Source organism: Chelon labrosus, assembly GCF_963514085.1.
Source record: "Chelon labrosus genome assembly, chromosome: 23".
NCBI classification, from domain to species: Eukaryota; Metazoa; Chordata; class Actinopteri; order Mugiliformes; family Mugilidae; genus Chelon; species Chelon labrosus.
This window is the reverse complement of record NC_140356.1, coordinates 2,811,965-2,830,622: the sequence shown is the minus strand read 5'-3', so window position 1 is coordinate 2,830,622 and position 18,658 is coordinate 2,811,965. Positions and strand designations below refer to the sequence as shown.

At 41.6% G+C, this 18,658-nt stretch overlaps 1 protein-coding gene across 1 annotated transcript; it reads left to right on the top strand.

Moving 5' to 3' along the window:
* Positions 1 to 788: 788 nt before the first annotated feature.
* ppp6r2a (protein phosphatase 6, regulatory subunit 2a) lies at positions 789 to 18,590 on the top strand. Its single transcript, XM_084573331.1, has 24 exons — positions 789 to 1,229; positions 3,638 to 3,807; positions 4,589 to 4,843; positions 5,398 to 5,584; positions 5,697 to 5,834; positions 5,925 to 5,990; positions 6,160 to 6,272; positions 6,589 to 6,702; positions 6,936 to 7,062; positions 7,330 to 7,482; positions 7,856 to 8,080; positions 8,174 to 8,238; positions 8,852 to 8,967; positions 9,066 to 9,151; positions 9,707 to 9,787; positions 9,878 to 9,975; positions 10,144 to 10,201; positions 10,792 to 10,919; positions 11,028 to 11,152; positions 11,261 to 11,405; positions 11,747 to 11,835; positions 12,016 to 12,208; positions 12,972 to 13,079; positions 14,147 to 18,590. The coding sequence occupies exons 3-24, from the start codon at positions 4,617 to 4,619 to the stop codon at positions 14,193 to 14,195; spliced, it is 2,691 nt and encodes an 896-aa protein (XP_084429457.1). The 5' UTR covers positions 789 to 1,229; positions 3,638 to 3,807; positions 4,589 to 4,616; the 3' UTR covers positions 14,196 to 18,590.
* The last annotated feature ends 68 nt before the right edge of the window (positions 18,591 to 18,658 follow it).

Below are 18,658 nucleotides of genomic sequence, written 5' to 3'. Positions count from 1 at the left end.
ACTAAAAATCACAGTTTTATTTTCTGAAGGATCTTTGAAAAATTCGGTCATATTTTGTCAGTCAAATAATAAAAGAAAGATCAGTGACTGGAAAAAAAACTGTTGAAGCACATTTTTCACTTAACCATATTTTGCCGTGTGTGTTGTGTGGACAAAAATAAATATTTACCTGCCACATAATAGTAAATTTGCCTGTTCTGAGGCTACGCTAAACTAAATCAACTCCACAACCAAAACATGTGTCTCACCTCCTGCGGATATATCAAAGTATATATCAAATAAACTGACATATACTTAAAATTGATACATAATTTCATAGTAAACAACAGTACAATTAATTGATGTTTATTTTAAATTAACTGTCATAACACATTCCACAGTCCACTGTGGCAATTGTTGATGATTACCAACTGTGGTAAAAGGAAAAATATTGTGCTATTTTGCATGTGGTGAACTGATTAAACAGAAGATCTGAAATTAACTGTATCCAAGTGCAAAGCAACTGTTTTATATAACCTATTCAAGAGGTGTGATAAAAAAAATATAGGCCTATTTCTTTAAATCTTAACTTGCATAGTTAAAATATTAAGCATGAAGGCCACTCTGTGTCAGACGAGAATAGGCCCCTGCAGCTGCAGTTCAACAAGTAATATTTATTTTATGTTCAGACCCTTAGAGTTTGACTATTTGTTTAATCTGATGTCCCACTGCCGCATCGTTTAGTACTCCAAGATGTTTTGCAGAGCTCAGTGCACTGTCTGAAGTCAGTGCACGTCCCCCGTGTAGGTCTACTGCGCGCTCTCGTAACCATGTCGCCATTTTGATTCGAAAAATATGACTGAGTTTTTCCTGCTTTGCATGCTAAACTTAGCCCCGCGTTTGAATTACTTTGAGCGTGAGTACGGATCATATACTCTATATCTGAATTAACCCGTATTGCTATTAATGCCAAGTAGCCATTAATGCAGGGGAAGTGTTCATTTGCTAGTCCTTAGAGTCACATTTGACTAACGTTAGCCAAGTTGAGCTAGCTAACAGTAGCCTGTGCTGTCGCAGACTGACCCCTTCAAAACAAATCACTATTCGCTCACAGGCTAATGTATGTTAGCTAACACGGCTAGCTGATAGTTAGCTGGATAGCTAGTGACTTAGTAGCTCGCTGCTTGACGAAAAACTGAAACATCAGTTCAGTCCAGACGGGAGTAAGAGCGGCGGACTTTCAGCCAAAGGTAAGTTTTTTTTAATCGAAAACATCATCCAGAGTTTTAGCAACTAGCTAACGTTAACTCTGCTGCCGAATCGACAAAGTTGGACCTAAGTTGGAGAGCTATTTAAGTTGGCTAACTCCGCTCAGCACACGTTAACTCTGGCTAATTAGCTTACATGCTAATGAGAGGAAAGGAGGAACTAACGTTAACGTTAGCTAAAATGTTTGCTAACTTCACAAGTCGGTGTCTACGATTCTCAAATTAACGTCGATCAATAACTGAATGTTGGTCGTTCGGCTAACTTTGCACAAGGAAGCTATTTAGCTCTTGGATTACTTAGCGCTAGTTAACGTAACGTAGTCGCGAAGTTAAGTTCAGCTGTTAACAGTTGTTGCCGTCGAATTTCTCGCAATTTAACACCCCACTGATATGATATCTCTTACACTGCTAATGTTTCGATTTTTCTCTATTACCTAATAACTAGTGCGCTAACGTTAGTTTAGTTCGTGGTGTTCTGTGCAGCCATTCGGAGTCGGCTGAGGCCAGCAGAGACGAAGCCTAGCTGAGACACCACAATACACAGTGCCTTCGTTAACATGCCGCTTAATTTGTAATTTGATTTAGTTTGTAATTTCAACCGTGTGGTTACTGTTACATTAATCCACGGCGTTTTTTAATCCGGTATTATTTTGTAGTGGTGTCTCCAACTGGAGTTGAAGTAAACAGAAATCTGAGCTCCTACCGCAAGTCAGTTGATGTGCATTTCATGCCAAGGCTATGGAAGCTCAGTTTACATTTCTTTAGCTACATACCCGTATACCTCTCATTGTTAGATCGTCTTGATAAATGAGGATCATGCACATCTTTAAAGTGTTGCAAATGATAGATGTACAAACTCGCTTTTTGCCATTGTCTTCAGTTGTTATGTGCAATAAAATAAAATAATGCCACATGACCATGTCAGGTGAGTGAAACCTGACGCTGTGCCTTGATTTTCAAGTGAGGAACCTAAAGCTGATTCAACACCATCAGCTCTTCCTATATGTGACAGTTTATTGTAAAGTCACGGACCATAATTTACATAAGAAACTATTTGACTCTTTTTGGACCACTATCTGTCTATAAATATAACATACAGGGTTCTGTTTAATACATTTACAACTAAACAGCAAGTTTAGTTTCCTGTTGCAAGTAAACAGCAACAGGATGAGTAAATCGGCAGCTTCTGTTTGTCCTCTGAAGTGCACTGCTGCAGATTAGTTAATCATTTGGTAGTGCATGTCACTAGGTTTCTAGTACATCACCAAGCGGCGTGTGCCGTCAGTTGCATCTTTATTTGCGTTCAGCAAGTAAAGGGGAGTCCATGTAAACATGTAGGTGGAATTCCCTTTCGCTTGATTTCACTGCTTTTTAACCCTCCTAATTACAGACTTTTGTCGACTCACAGCATCCACATGTGTGCCCATTGTGTGCCATTGTTCCTCATTTTATTGTCTGTTATATGTGCCAGCAGACTGTTTTTGTTGAGGTTGCCTCTGGTGGGTTCTATTTTGGATGTAAAAAAGTCAAGCATTTGCTTTCCTGCTCAGTGTCCACAGGGAGCGTTCGGCGGGTTATTATTGCACTTGTGTACTCTGTAAATGTATGCCAGATGGACGCTGCTGCTGCTGCTGCTGCTGCTTCTGCATGTGCAAGGAGAGGTCCCCCTCAGGAAAATAGGAAAAGAAAAAGGAGGAAGCACTATGATTTCCTCCTTCAGTTTTACTTCCATGACCAACAGTTGGTAGAAAGTTGTTCAGAAACACGTATTAGCTTTGACGGAGTTAGCGGACGTAATTGTTCTATGCGAGTGTTGGTGTGTTAGGTTGTGTAGATTAGCTGCCACAGCAACGGCACGAGGAAAAACAAACTAAACGTAATTGCTTAGTCACAAAAGCATCAAATGCTTGCTTACCGTTATTTAAGATACATTTTCCATTTAGCAATATCTGGTTGTGTGGATTTTATAGCCCCTGCTGTGGTGCTGAGACCGCAGAAGGAGAAGTTGACCAAACCTTGTTCGCCAGTTGTGTTAAAGTAACAGAGTGATGAGCGCACACTTAGAAGCTATATATACTCTCCGTGTAGTTTTCAACAGCAAGTAACCAGTCTGATTTTTTTTTCTTTGTCAGTCTGCACCTAATTACGGATGCCTAATGTGTATTTTAAACACAACTTTTAAATAATACTTGTAGCCTTATGCATTTTATATGTCACTAACTTTGAACTGACTCACGCGGGCGACATCACTTCACAAACTCTGTAACTCTTCATGTGTATGTTCACACTCAGTGGCAGGTCGAACATTCTGTCTGAATGATATGCTAACTCACTTGATGAAATTCGCTCTAAAACCTTGATGAGTAATATTCAGCCTTCATGTTGTGCAGGTTATGGTGAGCCTCTCAGCGTCTCATCTCCTAAAGAGGCCTACGTTTTAAGAGGAGACCCATGCTGATAAATGCCAGGCCTCGCCACACTCTCTGTTGTCTGCACAAACACAAATGCCTGCCTGCCCGTGGGGGAGGTCTGATTAAAGATATCCACATTTCATCCACTGGTATGTGTGAGCCCTTGACTGTGTGGCATTTCCGTTTCTTACTATACAGTCTATAGTTACATGCACTTGAACCGATAATCCAACAGTTGTGCTTATTGTGAATATAGTCTTATTTTAGGTACACACATAGGCACACAATAGGCCTTTTAATAATATGTTTAGTTCCAAATTTCTATTAGAGCTCACTGACATTATCTCCACATTATGTCACAGCCTCAGTTATCCTCCAGCTTTCAACGTGATCAAACCTCATTTTTCCATTATGTGGATTATGAGGTTTATCTTTGCGAGCCTCTACACGCAAATTTACAAGCAAACGCCGACTGCTTTCTTACAGTGTAACAAAAAAGATCTTCTCAGTAGAGCATATGTTGTTGTCTCAAAATCCTATGAAAAATTCAACAAAGTCGGCCTAAAGTGCCCTACATTAATGCAGCATTAACTGGGATAGGCCACATGTTAACGTGATCACTCTTATACAGAGTGTGACTTGACTTTAAATTAGCCAGACAATGGTGTTTAAAGTACAATATAAAAGAAGTAAATCCCTGTATGTTGCCACTATTACTTAAGTAAAAGCGCTGTGTTAATCTTGTAGTTTACACACTTGTTTGTTCACATCAATTTCTCTCCTCTGCTTCCTTCCCCACCTACGCGTCCACTCTTTCCTAACCCTCTCCCCTATTGTTTCTGGCCACCGTTGGGCTCCCCCATCCTCTCCCACCTCTGTTTTCTGTTTTCCCATCCACCTCAATCCTCGCTGTGCTGTGCCGCGGCGCAGGGCTGTGTCCCCCGTCCCAGCGGCCACCATGTTTTGGAAGTTTGACCTGCACACCACCTCCCACATTGACCACCTGCTGGACAAGGAGGACGTGACGCTGAGAGAGTTGATGGAGGAAGATGACGTCCTGCAGGAGTGCAAGGCCCAAAACCGTCGGCTACTTCTCTTCCTCTCCCAGGACCACTGCATGCAGGAGCTGGTCAGCCTCATTACCACAGAGCCACCTGCTGATCTGGAGGAGAGGAGCCGCTTTAAGTGAGACCCCATGCACATAAATGATGACAATGATAGTATAGTATATATTGCAATATACAAAACTAATAAAATAAAAATATTTGCCATTTTAGCAGACCATTAGAAAGTGACCCCATGCAAATAATATTTTTTTTAATGTAAAAGTATAATCTATAAAACTATTTAAATAGATAGATACTTTATTTATCCCATGGAAAATTTGGTAGGAAGCAGGGTAATATGGTTAAGTCAGAAATTGATTTGTTTTAGTTCAGTTTCTGTGGTATTTGTTAAATCTTCAGTTAAATGTATATATTGTTGTGCTTTTATGTATATGTTAACTTAAAAAAACTAAATTGTTAGTGTTTTGGTTTTGTTCAGCCTTCACATCCATTTTCCTTCAAATTCCCCTCAAACATAAAATTTGAGTTAACTTAATACAATTGAAGACATTTGTTACCTATTGTAGACATAACGGCTGTCAGATCATCCAAAAAACAGTTGAGAAATGCCACCTTGCAATCATTACTTGCACAGCAACGTCTTCTCACCGTCCATCTGTTTTGTTTTGCAAGGTTTCCTAATATAGCTTGTGAGCTCCTGACCTCAGATGTGTCCATTATAAATGATAAGCTGGGTGGAGATGAGTCTCTCCTAGAGATGCTCTACCACTTCCTGGAGCAGGATCCACCTCTCAACCCCTTACTGGCCAGCTTCTTCAGCAAAACTATTGGCAATCTCATTGCCAGGAAAACCGAACAGGTACAGTGGAAAAAAAAAACATAAAGCATATAAACAAATAGATGTTTGGATGCATGGTTCACATTTACACTTGTAAGGGTAAATCTCTTATTTAACATTTTGTCTTTTCCAGGTGATTACCTTTCTAAAGAAAAAAGAGGGCTTTATTGGTCTGGTGCTGAAACACATTGACGCCTCTGCCATGATGGACTTGCTTCTTCGCCTCATCAGCTGTGTGGAGCCTGCTCCATTGAGGCAGGAGGTTCTGCATGTAAGCTATTTAAATATGTCAGCATGCCTCCTCTCAGGAAACACCAGCAGTTAAAGACCCTATCTAATACTTGTTGTGTTTTTATTGCAGTGGCTGAATGAGGAAAGATTGGTACAGAGACTCACAGAACTCATCCATACTGGCAAAGATGAGGAGGTGAGGGAGTGGAGAGCTTGCTGGGAGTTTACTCATCACAGTTTTGACGTGATTGCCTCTTTGTCAGATGTAGAAACTATAATTCTATTGATATATTTTATAAATCAGAAGAGTCTTCTCTTGGTCTGTTTTTTTTTTTCTTTTTTTAATTTAACGATTTATTTTTCAGAGACAATCAAATGCGTCCCAAACGCTTTGTGACATCATCCGCCTTAGTCGAGACCAAGCCAGTCAGATGCAGGAGAATGTGGAGGCTGACCCACTATTGGCTGTTCTAGAGTCGTAAGTTTGCAGTGCTCTTCATGTTGATACAAGTACAAATTGTAAACACATGGAAATGCTCCATTGTCAGTGATGACTACAGATTTGCTATTTTTCCAATCTGGAGCAGAGAGTTCTTTTATTAAAAAAAAAAAAAAAACTCAGGTTGAAGCGTGTGTACACAAACCTTTGCTGGTAGAGCCTGCTTGACAACAGCTCAGATTTTTGTGCAAGTTTGAGTTTGTGCCCTCTACAATACTTCCTTGTGGAACAAGAGTAAATCAATGTGCAGCTTGTTGGCTGGCTTTTTACAACTGCGTCAACTTGTGTCGTTCAGGCAGGACAGTGTAGCAGGGCTTCTCAAAAACATGTTTGAAGGGGAGAGGAGCGAGGCCTCCATCGTTAATGGAACTCAAGTGCTACTTACCTTACTGGAGACCAGGAGGTCTGGGTGAGTTTTTCCTGTCATGTTTTTAATTAGAAATGTTTATCAATTGTTTAGTTTTGGTCTCTCTGGGTCTCTTCCTGGATACAATAACATCATGTTTAAAACTGTATTTTATTTACAGTCAAGAAAGTAGTTGAAACACCTCCTTGTGCTTTTATTTAAAACGAATACTAAGTTAATATTTTCAACACTTCCAGTCTAATGACCTAATGAATGTGTATGCTTGTGTCTTCCAGATTGGAAGGGCTGATGGATCTGTATTCTCAGGGTTATGAAAGGTCTTACACTGTCAACAGCAGTATTTTAAATGCCATTGAGCCCCATTTAAAGGACTTCCAGCAGCTCCTTCTGGATCCCCCCAAGGTAAAGTCCACAAAGCAGTGCCAAGTTGCGAAGCAGAACTGAACTGTAAACATGATGCCAGGTGACAGGGATTGCTTTTAAAAACACAGCAGTCACGAGTTGTAATCCTTGAACTGGCTCTGCACACAATGTTACAGGGCCTCATTTTACACTGTTACTGTTCTTGTATTATTGTTATACAACTGAAACTTGTGATTTTATATATTGGTACCAAGTTAACATTTTCTGACAACACTAACTGATGTGCTTCTCATATTGCCTCCACAGAAAAGTGCAATATTGACGACCGTTGGCGTTCTAGAGCAGCCACTGGGGAACGCCCGCCTTCACATGGCCCGTCTGGTGGCTGCCCTGCTGCAGACCAATTCACCCAGTATCTGCCAGGAGCTCTGCAATCTTGCCACCATGGACCTACTACTGGTAGATTAAACCCTGCTCTTTTTTGGCAGGGATATACTTATTCATTTACCACACAATCTGACCAAAGGGCAGTGGTTGTGGCTTCTTTGGAGCATGTTGTTGGCAGATTAGCAGCCAGGTCAAGCCCTTAACCGTTGAAATGTTTAAACACAATGGAATTTGGAATTTGCGGCTCAGATGTTGCGACCAAGCCTTTTTTTTTTTTTTAAATAACTGTCATAGATGGCATCAGAAATTATTGACAATGTCATGTTTTCAGTAACTGTTGTGTAGTGGGATTAAGTGAGCTATCCATTTAATTCAGTGTTTGTTTCTGTCGTTCTGTTGCATCTTACCGACATCCTTTGCCCTGCATCTTGCTCTGTTTCCATAGGATCTGTTCTTCAAATACTCCTGGAATAACTTTTTGCACTTCCAAGTGGAGCTGTGTGTGGCGGCTATCCTGAACCATCCTTCCTCAGAAGAACGGCCCAGCCTAGGCCTCCAGAACCATGACGGGAATCCTGCAGCATCCGACACGGAGGTGCAGGAGGAGGGAGTGGAGACGGGCAGGACCATTGACCCACAGACCTCTATCCATAATGCCCTCGTGGCAAATGTAAGTGGCTTGGTGTCGTTTTGCTTGTTAGGCTTTGGTGCTCTCTCTCAAATATTTCCACGTGATCATTTTGTGTATGTGTTTAATCCTCAGCTCTTCCAGAAGTGTCGTCTGGTTCAGAGGATCCTTGATGCTTGGGAGGAGAATGATAAAATACAGTAAGTATCTTCTCATAAGAAGGATTCCCACCTGTAATGGAATAGAATGCTTCCTATTGCTACATCTATCAGTGAGTTACTGTCTTGTTATTTTGAACTGTCTTCATATGAAACTCCTGAGCTGCTGGTTACAACATGGGAAGTTGCGCACACGAAATGCGTCAAGAGTTAACATCGACCGTGAGTCCTGAGAATATGGCAACTGCTGAAAGGCTAGAGATGCTAGTAGTTAGCAAGCTAACCATGAGCTAACATGTACATATAAAGGCATAGCAAAAAGAGGCCATTAGGAATATCATTATGTTATTTATAAATATTAAACACTACAAATAAACATATATACAACTAAAGTGAAATACATTAACTCAAACTTCACTTCCATCTTTTGAAAAAAATGTAAGCAAACATGTTACAACCTGGAAACTCAGACCTTATCAAAAGATTCCAGTTACAAGGTTGAGAATACCACGAGAGGGTCGTTCACATGACCTTTTCTTGTGAACGTGTCGAACACAACACCATTTGAAAGCAGCATAAAAACCAATTCTATCAGCAATATTGCTGTACTGTTACTTTGTTGAACGTAATCTAACAGCGTACGTGTCAATGCCAGGTCCGAGGGTGGAACCAGGAGAGGCAACATGGGTCATCTGACAAGAATTGCCAACATGGTGGTCCAGAACCTGGAGAAAGGACCAGTACAGACTCAGATTGCTGACCTCATCAAAGGTAGGGATGTGTCACAGCAACCCTGATACCCGATTCATTTCCACTTTAACTGAAAAGTCAGTGAAAATGAATATCCCTGCTGGGCTTTACTTTTGCAGAGCTGCCAGAAGACTGCAGAGGTCGCTGGGAGAGTTTTGTGGATGAGACCCTGAGAGAAACTAACAGGAGGAACACGGTAGAGCTGGTGAGACATCAATTAGTAACACTTTGTTTTGGTTAATAAATAGCATTCGTTTAACTTCCCCCTCATTTCCTCTTCTCTCCCACTTGAAGCCAACTATGTTCTTCTGCTGCAGTTATTAAGGACAGCACCGAGCAGCCCAGCACAGTGTCAGAGCAGCGTTACCAGCTCCCCAGCAAATTAAAGATTTCTTTTAATAAATGTCAAAATATAAGGAACAAAAGCCAGAAGTGTGTTTAATTGATGAACAGCGGTCCAGATCATTATTTATAGCAGCAACCCATAGTGAGTTCATTTAGCACCTTAGGATTCATTTTCACAGGGCAAGGTAACTGAACGAGGCTTGTTTACGAAATTGCAGCATTTGCATTAAAAGTAGTATGGTATTAAAAGTAAGTTTAGTCTGTAAGCCATTTAAGGTAAAACAGAATCTCAGTTAACTGGTGTTTTCCAATCATATTTGTTTTGTTTTAATATCATCTCATGAATGCTCTCTCCGTATAATCTACTTAAATCCTTAATGTTGAACTGAGCAAACTCTGAACTTGTGTCCCGCAGGTAAGCACCCACAACATGCACTCGTCCAGCGAGGATGACGACATGGAGAGCCCCTTCCCCAACGACCTGTCTCTCCAGCAGGTACGGGGGACTTCCATCTAAAGCAGATCAAGCTTGGCAGTGCTGTTGTGTTCTTCGTGTCACCTTACAAGTTCTCCTTTAACTTCCCAGGCTTTCTCAGACTATCAGATCCAACAGATGACTGCCAGCTTTGTGGATCAATTTGGGTTCAATGATGAGGAATTCAGTGAGCATGATGAAAATATTAAGTGAGTAGTAAAAGTCTTTTCACATCTGATTACAGCATCTAATAATTCTCCAAGACCCCTCCCCTTGTTTTTGTTAAATACGTGTTGTATTATTGTTAATTGTGTGACGTTTTACTTCACTACCTGATGTTGACTCACATTTTAACATTCTATGCTTTCTTTCCATAGTGCCACATTTGACAGAATTGCAGAAATAAACTTCAATCTAGATGCTGATGATAATAGTGTAAGTTTTCTTTGTGTCCTTTTTCGTTTGCTTAAAACATGTGTCATGTGCTTCTGCTGCTGTTGCCAGAGTTAATATGATTTCACCATTGCTTGTTGCTAGCCATTTTCATAGAATCCTCAAGCCAACTGGAACCAAGTCTCTTGAAAGGCAGGAAAAAAAAAAAGAAAATGGAGCCAATAAACAGGGCTTCATACTACACTAGCTTTGGGCTAATTCATCCCAGAATTCAACCCTCTAGGCAATCAGCTGAGCAATCCATCCTCCCCGTGAGATCACGTGGAACTGTACATTCATAATCAAAGTTATATCCTCTAGTGTGTGTATGTTTTTCAAATTTTGTTTTGAAATTTTAGAGATATTCTTCTCTCTAAAAACCATGGTTAAGGGAAGCATCGATAATTAATTTTTAAGTATCCGAATGTCTTTATAGTGGTTTTATTATTTTGCACATGTTTAATCTAGTTTAAGCCACAATAAAGAATTTAAATTATAGTTCAATTCCTCCGTCACTTGAATTAAACCTGCTGCAGACAGGTAGCCTATTGAGCTCAGCTGTCATTTTGAATGAAGCGTCTTTGTTTTCCCAGGCCAATGCGGCTGCTTTTGAGGCCTGCTGTAAAGAGAGGATACGCCAGTTTGACGATGCTGAAGAGGAAGAGGACATCTGGGAGGAGAAGGAGATCAACTATGCAACACAAGCTAAATCCAGAACAAGGTAAACTTTGTGATGTTTTCCAGCTTAGGATTTCCTCACTGCATGGATTTTAATTCTCCTTATGTTTCACTTGTTAACCTTTTGATTGCTTATGTCCATTTTTTCTAGGTTTGGGGTCTCCCAAACCTCGGAGGGAAGCTCCAGGAACAGCATGGAAAACGGAGGCCGGGAGCGAGATCACGGATCTGAATCTGATGAGGAGGAAGAGTCTGAGCAGAACATATCAGATGCAGGTAGATTAGAGGACAGCAGCTGCTTCAACGTGAACCTGTCAGTCGTCTTTGAGAGGCTTTCTTCTTAGTTTGAAAGTTCCTTTTGTTTGTTCGTGGTCTTGTTTCCAGGTCCTGGCTGGACGGCAAATTTCAGGGATTCTGGAGGGAATGCAGCATCCCAAACGCCAGCGGGGTGGGACAGCGCAGCTGAGGGTGGAGCACAGACACAGGGAACAGGCTGGGCCAACTTCACTGAGTTCCAACCTTTCTCCGGGTAGGAAGCAAACATGTTGATCCATCATCACGTGACCCTATAAATGAATGTACTATTAATCTGTCTAGTTGACCTGAGAAAAATCCCTTGACGGTCGGCTTGCAATGAAATAAATAAATAAATTGGTGCTGATTGTGGGGTCTTTGTAAGGGGTTTGTTGGTTGCTATGAGCTAGACTGCCTACAGTTTTCAAAGGAACCGTTTCTGCAACAGAAAGGGTTGCAAAAGTTTCAAATCTGCACAGTTTATGTGCGAGTAAGAATTATGGGATGCTACTCACTTACCATGGAAAGCATCATTACTCTTCCAACCCATTTTCCTTTCTTCCTGGTTTCCTACAGTACAGAGACTGATCCCAGATGCAGCTCTCCTGTGGACGCAGGCAGCACTGATGGAGATAAACAAGCCAAACAAAATAGTGAGAAGAGTGGTGAGTGTCCACCTGCATCTTCAGCTTAACCCCCCCTCCCCGCATCTGCTAGCACACTTCACCTTCCTAACTCATTTCCACCTTAAAACACGTGGCTTTGATGAAGGTCGGCAATAGATTAAAATAAGTATTCAGTCATTGGTACACGCGTTAATTTGTTCTGTCTGTCTGTGTCAACAGATGTTAGTGCCTCCTCTGGTGCTTTGCCAGCAGGAGAAGAGAGCAAGGCTCCCATCGTGGCCTCCGACGGCAGCTCCTCCGGGGGATCCGACAGCGAGGAGGATGACAAAAAAGCCAAGGCTCTCCCTGCCACGGCCGGCGCCTCGGAAACAGCCAGCAGCAACCCCGGCAACAAGACAGATGACCTCAAAAGGTTTGCACTGTTTAGGTGAAATCGTAAAGCCGCGTCTACACAGAATGCATAGCAGTGGCATCTCCGGCGACAAGTAGAATGCGAGTCGTACACCCTAAGAACAAGTTCTGTCAGGAGACTGGGAAACAGAGCAGAAGTGCTTTTTGTGTAGAACCGCTGCAACTCTCAAGATGCTGAATGGTAAAATAATCCACTGTTGACCAGTTCAGTGTGCAGCCATACACAGAAAGCTTGTGTGTGTGTGTGCATAAACATCTATATTTGAAACATAATTACCACATTGATGTAATTATAGACTGTACTGGGATCGGAAATTACTGGATGCATTGAGTTTTGCATTTCTAAGTACATCCTGGGAGCTCCTCTGCTGCTCCGAAGAAACTCCTCCTTAAACTGAGATTCACAAAGTTCAAAAGTCTTAAAAGAAAGTCTTTGTGGAATGTCAAAAAACTGGTGAAGCTGCAGTAGTAGGAAATGTATCTCTGAACCCATCGGCTATTGTCTGATGACAAATTATCTGCGTTCATATCCACATATCTGTTTAGAGAGATTACATTAGTGTTAACTTGTTTTCCCAAGAATACTTTCATCGGTGGGCCAAAGTTCACATCACTGTTCATTGTGTCGCCTCATGCAGCCGCAGCTAGTGACTGGACTTTTTTGTTTTTGCGATAACCATCTTGAAGATTGCCGCTTTAATACACTTATCAGGGCACAGTCGGATAACTCAATTTGAACTGCTTCTTTGCCGTTTGTCCCGCAGTGAGGAGAGTCTGGTGTCTCTGGAGAAACTCTCTCTGTCAGATCCTCCTAAAGCTTCAGAGCAGCAGCCTGCTGAGGACTCTCCTGTAAACACACAGACTGACAGGAAGTAAGAACCCAACAATCCACACCGTGTAGCATTTTAGCATACAACTGTTTGATTCCTTATTCTGCAAAAAATGTAACCGTAGTGGTGTACGCACTGTAAATGCTTCCATTAAAAACACTAAGCTGCTTGTTCACTGCTTTTGATAAACTGTATAAAACCTGTTTTATTATATTCTCCACGTGAGCCCTCCACAGCAGACTTGTGAAGTGTCACCGGTGGAGGGATGTGCAGGGAAGTGCAGGAAGAGCTTCCAGCTGTTACATTTGTGAAAATAGCCTTTGACTGTTTGTTTGTGTCAGGATTTCCCTGTGGATTCCTAACCACTGGATGTAAGGGGTGAAATTAGAGGCCGAGTGATGTTTGATGTCGAGTTTGTGTTCGTTCGAAACGGTCTGCGATCGTTTCGTTCGCGTCTTTTGAGAAGCGCGCACAGAAGAAGAAGCCAAAAATTGAAACGAGTGATAAAGATGATGCTTTTCTTTTTCCTGAAGTCAAATAATGGAAACTCAGTAGTTCACTCAGCAGTGAGCAGACACTTGGTGCAGGTACTAATCACTGCCATTTTACATCAGCACCCATCATGCAAGAGTCATTGTAGGGAAACCACAGCACAAAGCATTGTTAGCAGCATGTCTCCCTGTAAGTACCAATTCCAGGCTTCAGAGCTCTGAACACCTCTATTGATCAGATAGTTCCCACTGCCAACAAACAGTCACATACTGGCTATGTGCCAAGTGGGTTGTTGAATACTTTAGACACATGTAATACAACTACTATTGTCACTGAGAGTTTTATGCCTCTCTGCTCTTGTTTATTCCTATAACAATAACTTTATGAGCGCTCTGTATACCCACTAAACATTTCCACAATGAACACCGTGTTGTGTATTTGAGAAGTTGGCATTTCATGAAAGGAACTAGAAAAAGGAGTGGCACAGTTTGGGCTCGTTGGGCGGCTACGTCATCACTAGTTGAGCTATAAACACACTAAGGTCAGGAGATGATCCGGTGAGATCCCGCGCGTGTGTGTGTGTGTGTATCTGACCGCTTCCTCTGTCACCCTAACAGAGAGGAAACGCCACCGCCCCAGGAGGTGTCGGTCAACGGGCCCGTGTGAAGGGGCGACGCGGCTCCGCGGAACTCCCACCAGCGACGGCGCCGCAGGCCGTCGGCCTCCTCCAGAGTGACTCCCCCTCCCCCCCCCCAAATAACCTCACTGCAACTACGGTGTTTTTACTGAATCACTCTGCCATGTTATTGGACCTGGACACTGCCAATCAACACCAATAATGAGGCGGCGGAACGTGTAAAAAAAAATGAAAAAAAACACAAAAAGCAAAACAAAAAAAACATGATATGCGATTTAAAAAAAAAAAAACGACAACAGACAGGACGGAGTATAGAGGAATCATCTTCAAAGCCTTTTTTCCGATGTTGCACATAATTACGTGCGGTTTTAATGTAGCAGCAGTCTTTGAAACGACAGAATCCGAGGGGTAACATCATCATCGTTATTTTTTTATGTCCTGAAAAGATTTCTCTCCTACTCCCCAATTGATAGAGATTTTACATGGTCACCCCTGAATGGATAGCACAGGCCAATTTTTAAACGATGCCTCAACAATAAATACCTGTTTTTGAAAACTTTTTTTTTTTTTTTTTTCCTCTCTTCGAGCTTAAGAAAAAGCACTTATGCAGCCATTTACTGTACATTATAGCACAATGTAAGTGTTCTACCCTCATCTCTGCTGGCTGTCTTATCTGTCCTCTCACACCGATCGAGGTTTTTATCCATCGTTTCCGTTTTTTTTTTTTTTTCTCTCTCTCTTTGTTTTTGGTTGCCGTTGATGAAACATCCCTTTGTCGTCGCACATCACCAGGTTTCTGAATGTTTTGAAGTGCTTTCAGGAGGGTCCGTGGAGGAGGAGGAGGAGGAAGGGGAGGAGGGGCGGGTCGGTGAACAGAGCTCTCATAGTATTACTGTCTTTTGCTCATGTGCAATAATATCAATTAGCCATTTTATTTAAAACTGAAATCCAACCTTTATGTTCTTTTCCTTTTAAAAAGAATCAGTCTAGCGTTAAGAGACTCATTGGGTGTAGTTTTGGGCAAACAAATTTGGATTTGATCTCAATTTTTTTTTTTTTTTTTATTCATTGTTTTTTTTTTTTTTTTTTTTTAGTGCATGTATAACCAGTTCTCTGTTGACCTAGCTAGTGAGCTAAGACCTTCTGATTGTATTGACCTTTACGTTCTTATTGCTATCCCCCTTAAATCAACCAAACATTATCTACCTATATACAAATATTATCTACATTTAAAAGTAATTTTACAAGCAATCTTGAGATTACTATTGTTGTCTGTTCCTTTTTTTCCCCCCCTTTCTCTTTCTCTCTCTCCACCAAGCACTTACTCACAGGGCGAGAGTGGCATCTGGGCAGAGTGACGCTGTATTTTTTTTATTTTGCCTTTATTTTAATTTTTTTTTTTTTAAAGTTAATTTTATTTTCTTTCTGAGCAGCAGGATTAGAAGGAATTCAGGTCTGGGTTCTGCAGAGCTTCAGGCCTCTTTGGTGTACTTACTTAAATCATTTGACAACGATCAGGTTCTACGATCATTGTTAAAAAAAAAAAAAAAAAAAAAAAAAAATGAAATTAAAAGTGTCTGGTTGACCACATTAATACCAAAAGCTTTTGTTTCGCCGGTCTGATTGTTGTCTTTCCACCTCCGCGAAAAATCCAGATGCTTCTTCAGAGACCTCCACTGGTGTTTTCAGTTCTTTGGGAATGTTTTCTGAAGACGTTTTATCACTCATCCAAGTAGCTTCTTCAGTTTTAAAAGACCAGGGGAGGGGAGTTGGGGTTGCAACATCAGAAACTCACATGACTATGGTTTGTTAATGACCAGATAGTTGGAGGAATCTGTTTTGAACCTGTTTTCCTTCTCTAACTTTTTTGGGTGTTGATAAGACCTCTGATCAGGTTGAAACTGTGCTGCGTTGTGTACTCACAAAAATGATCCTGGTGTTGCATGTCCTCCCCCAGCAGGTTCCACGAAGCTGGCTGTGAAGGAGAGTTAGGGAGATGACGGTCAAACCGCAAAAGAGCTCCACAGGGAGGTCAGAGTGAGCTACAGAGCAGCAAAAGCTGGTAGGGAGACACTGTGTTATGGATGTCACAGTAAAGTAACACAAATAGTATTCGGTTTTTCTCTGTCATGTATTAGCCATTATACTCAGTATATTCCAGTACAGTATGGAAACCTGAAAAACTACTTTGACTGAGCAAATCTATCCCAGCCAACTATTAACTGCCTTGTCTTCGACTCATTCCATGCACCATGAACTTGTTTTATACCTCTGTCCACTCTATTCAGATCTTCCATTGTGTGTCTGCATTGCTGTGTGATTATACCATAAGATGCTAGTAATGGAATTGTTTCTTTAACGGTACAATAGCAATACAAAATCAAGTAAAAAAAAAAAAAAAAGAGTAAAGGCAGCTGTAATGGATTACATTACAACATTCTGTTGCCAGACACCACAGGACACCCTCAGAAGGTCCATGTCCATTCTCTGATACGTCACAACTCACCTTTGAGGCACAAGGGAGACCTACACAGTATTAGGAAGGTGGTCATAATGTTATGCCTGATGATTGTATGCAGTCATTTTGATGGCACCCAGTATCCTCGCTTTAACAATGGTATCTTCATTTCCCCCACAACTTCTGTTACTGAACTATGTGACTTGGGTTTGATCGGATACAACCTGTTCCACACCTTCTACCGACTTGCTGCTTTAATGGTGCCGACCCGTGCTTTCAATTCAGAAAGCCACGTCTCCAATGCTGTATATATACTTGTACCGCTGGAGGGTAGAGGACACACAGTACACCTCAGTAGGAGAGAGAATTGCGAGTATAGACAGCTATGGATGAGGTTATTACCACCTGTGGCCACAGAGGTCGCTGTTGCAAACACTCAACCACAAAAGTTGCATTTTTGTTGCTTTAACTTAGAGAAGTAAGGTGTATTTTAGGCAGTTAGGTTATTTAAAAACAAGCTAATAGCCACAAAGAGAGAATACATCCAGAAACATTCATTCATTCATCTTCTATACCTGGTTATTCCTGTTGAGGGTCGCGGGGGTCTGCTGGAGCCTATCCCAGCTGTCATTGGGCGAGAGGCAGGGGTACACCCTGGACAGGTCGCCAGTCTATCTCAGGGCTAACACAGAGAGACAGACAACCATTCACACTCACACACACACCTACGGCCAATTTAAAGTCACCAGTTAACCTAATGAGCATGTCTTTGGATGGTGGGAGGAAGCTGGAGTACCCGGAGAGAACCCACGCAGACACAGGGAGAACATGCAAACGCCACTCAAAAAGGCCAGCTGGCCCATGGATTCAAACCCGGGACCTTCTTGCTGTGAGGCATCAGTGCTAACCACCTCGCCACTGTGCAAAATGTGTTTTGCTGTCAGCGTATAGAGAGACGGCACAGATTAACATTTAAACCCACAGTTTTTATTTGTATTCTAAAAACTATATTGACATGATTGACAACATAACCCGGCTCAGAAGGTCATTTCTAATAAAAAAAAAAAAAAGAAATAAATAAAAAGGATTATGTCATAGTCTTGCAGTTAATGCAGCTGTTGTCTGTTGTAGAGAGTTACCACGGAGAGATGAGTAAACTAGAGTGAAAAGGTGAGACGGGGCCAATTGAATGTAGACTGCAGTCAAAGCACAAGGACACACTGAGCGTTCCCACGGTAGGTTCTGACTGCTGCAGCATCTGCTGCTTTGCTCCATCTGTTCTTCAGGGAAGGATTACGCCAACACACAAGGTCACCTAAAATGCCTGTGATCATAATGTAATTTTTTTTTATTTTGTTGGTCATCTAACCTCCAAACTGTTTTTATCTTAAAAAAAGGCAACACAGCAGAGATTCTGTGGATGTCGCAGTGACGTTAGTTAAAGGACCAGTGTGTTTGATTTAGGGGGATCTAAACAGAGCTGCAATCATCTGCTCCATGGAGTCCAACATGCTGTGCAACTATTTTTCTGCGGTTGCCCAGAATTGACAAAACAGACTCTAGAGAGGACCTTTTGTGTTTTTGCATTGAAGGGATGGCCACTGTAGGTATTCAGTCAGTTGCAATCTGCAATTTCACCACTAGGTGTCACTAAATTCTACACACTGGCCCTTTAAGACGTCACATGAAGTTATACAAATACTTTAGTTACAGACTTTGTTTATAACATTGTCACCATGCTTATTAATCCAGTACATAGTCAGCTACAGTCGGGACATCCTGATTGCAATTTAATAGCTTTATCAATTTTTAAAAAACTAAACTGGGTACCATTAAATATTCAGTGAGAAGACGGCGATCTGAACAGACAGAAGTTACTACTGGAGTCTAAGGAAATATCTCGTGGTCAATTACTCATCAAATATATTTGTGTCTTCGGAGATTTGGTCAGACTGAACACATGAAGATGGCATCGTGCACTCAGGAAAATTGTGATGAGCAGCTTTCATGTATCAACACTGCTGGCCCATCTCC

Coding starts and splice junctions, on each gene's coding strand:
- ppp6r2a (XM_084573331.1), top strand. CDS start 4,617: ATGTTTTGGAAGTTTGACCTGCACACCACCTCCCACATTGACCACCTG. Junction 8,081..8,173: donor ATAATGCCCTCGTGGCAAAT/GTAAGTGGCTTG, acceptor TTTAATCCTCAG/CTCTTCCAGAAGTGTCGTCT. Junction 10,920..11,027: donor CAAGCTAAATCCAGAACAAG/GTAAACTTTGTG, acceptor CATTTTTTCTAG/GTTTGGGGTCTCCCAAACCT.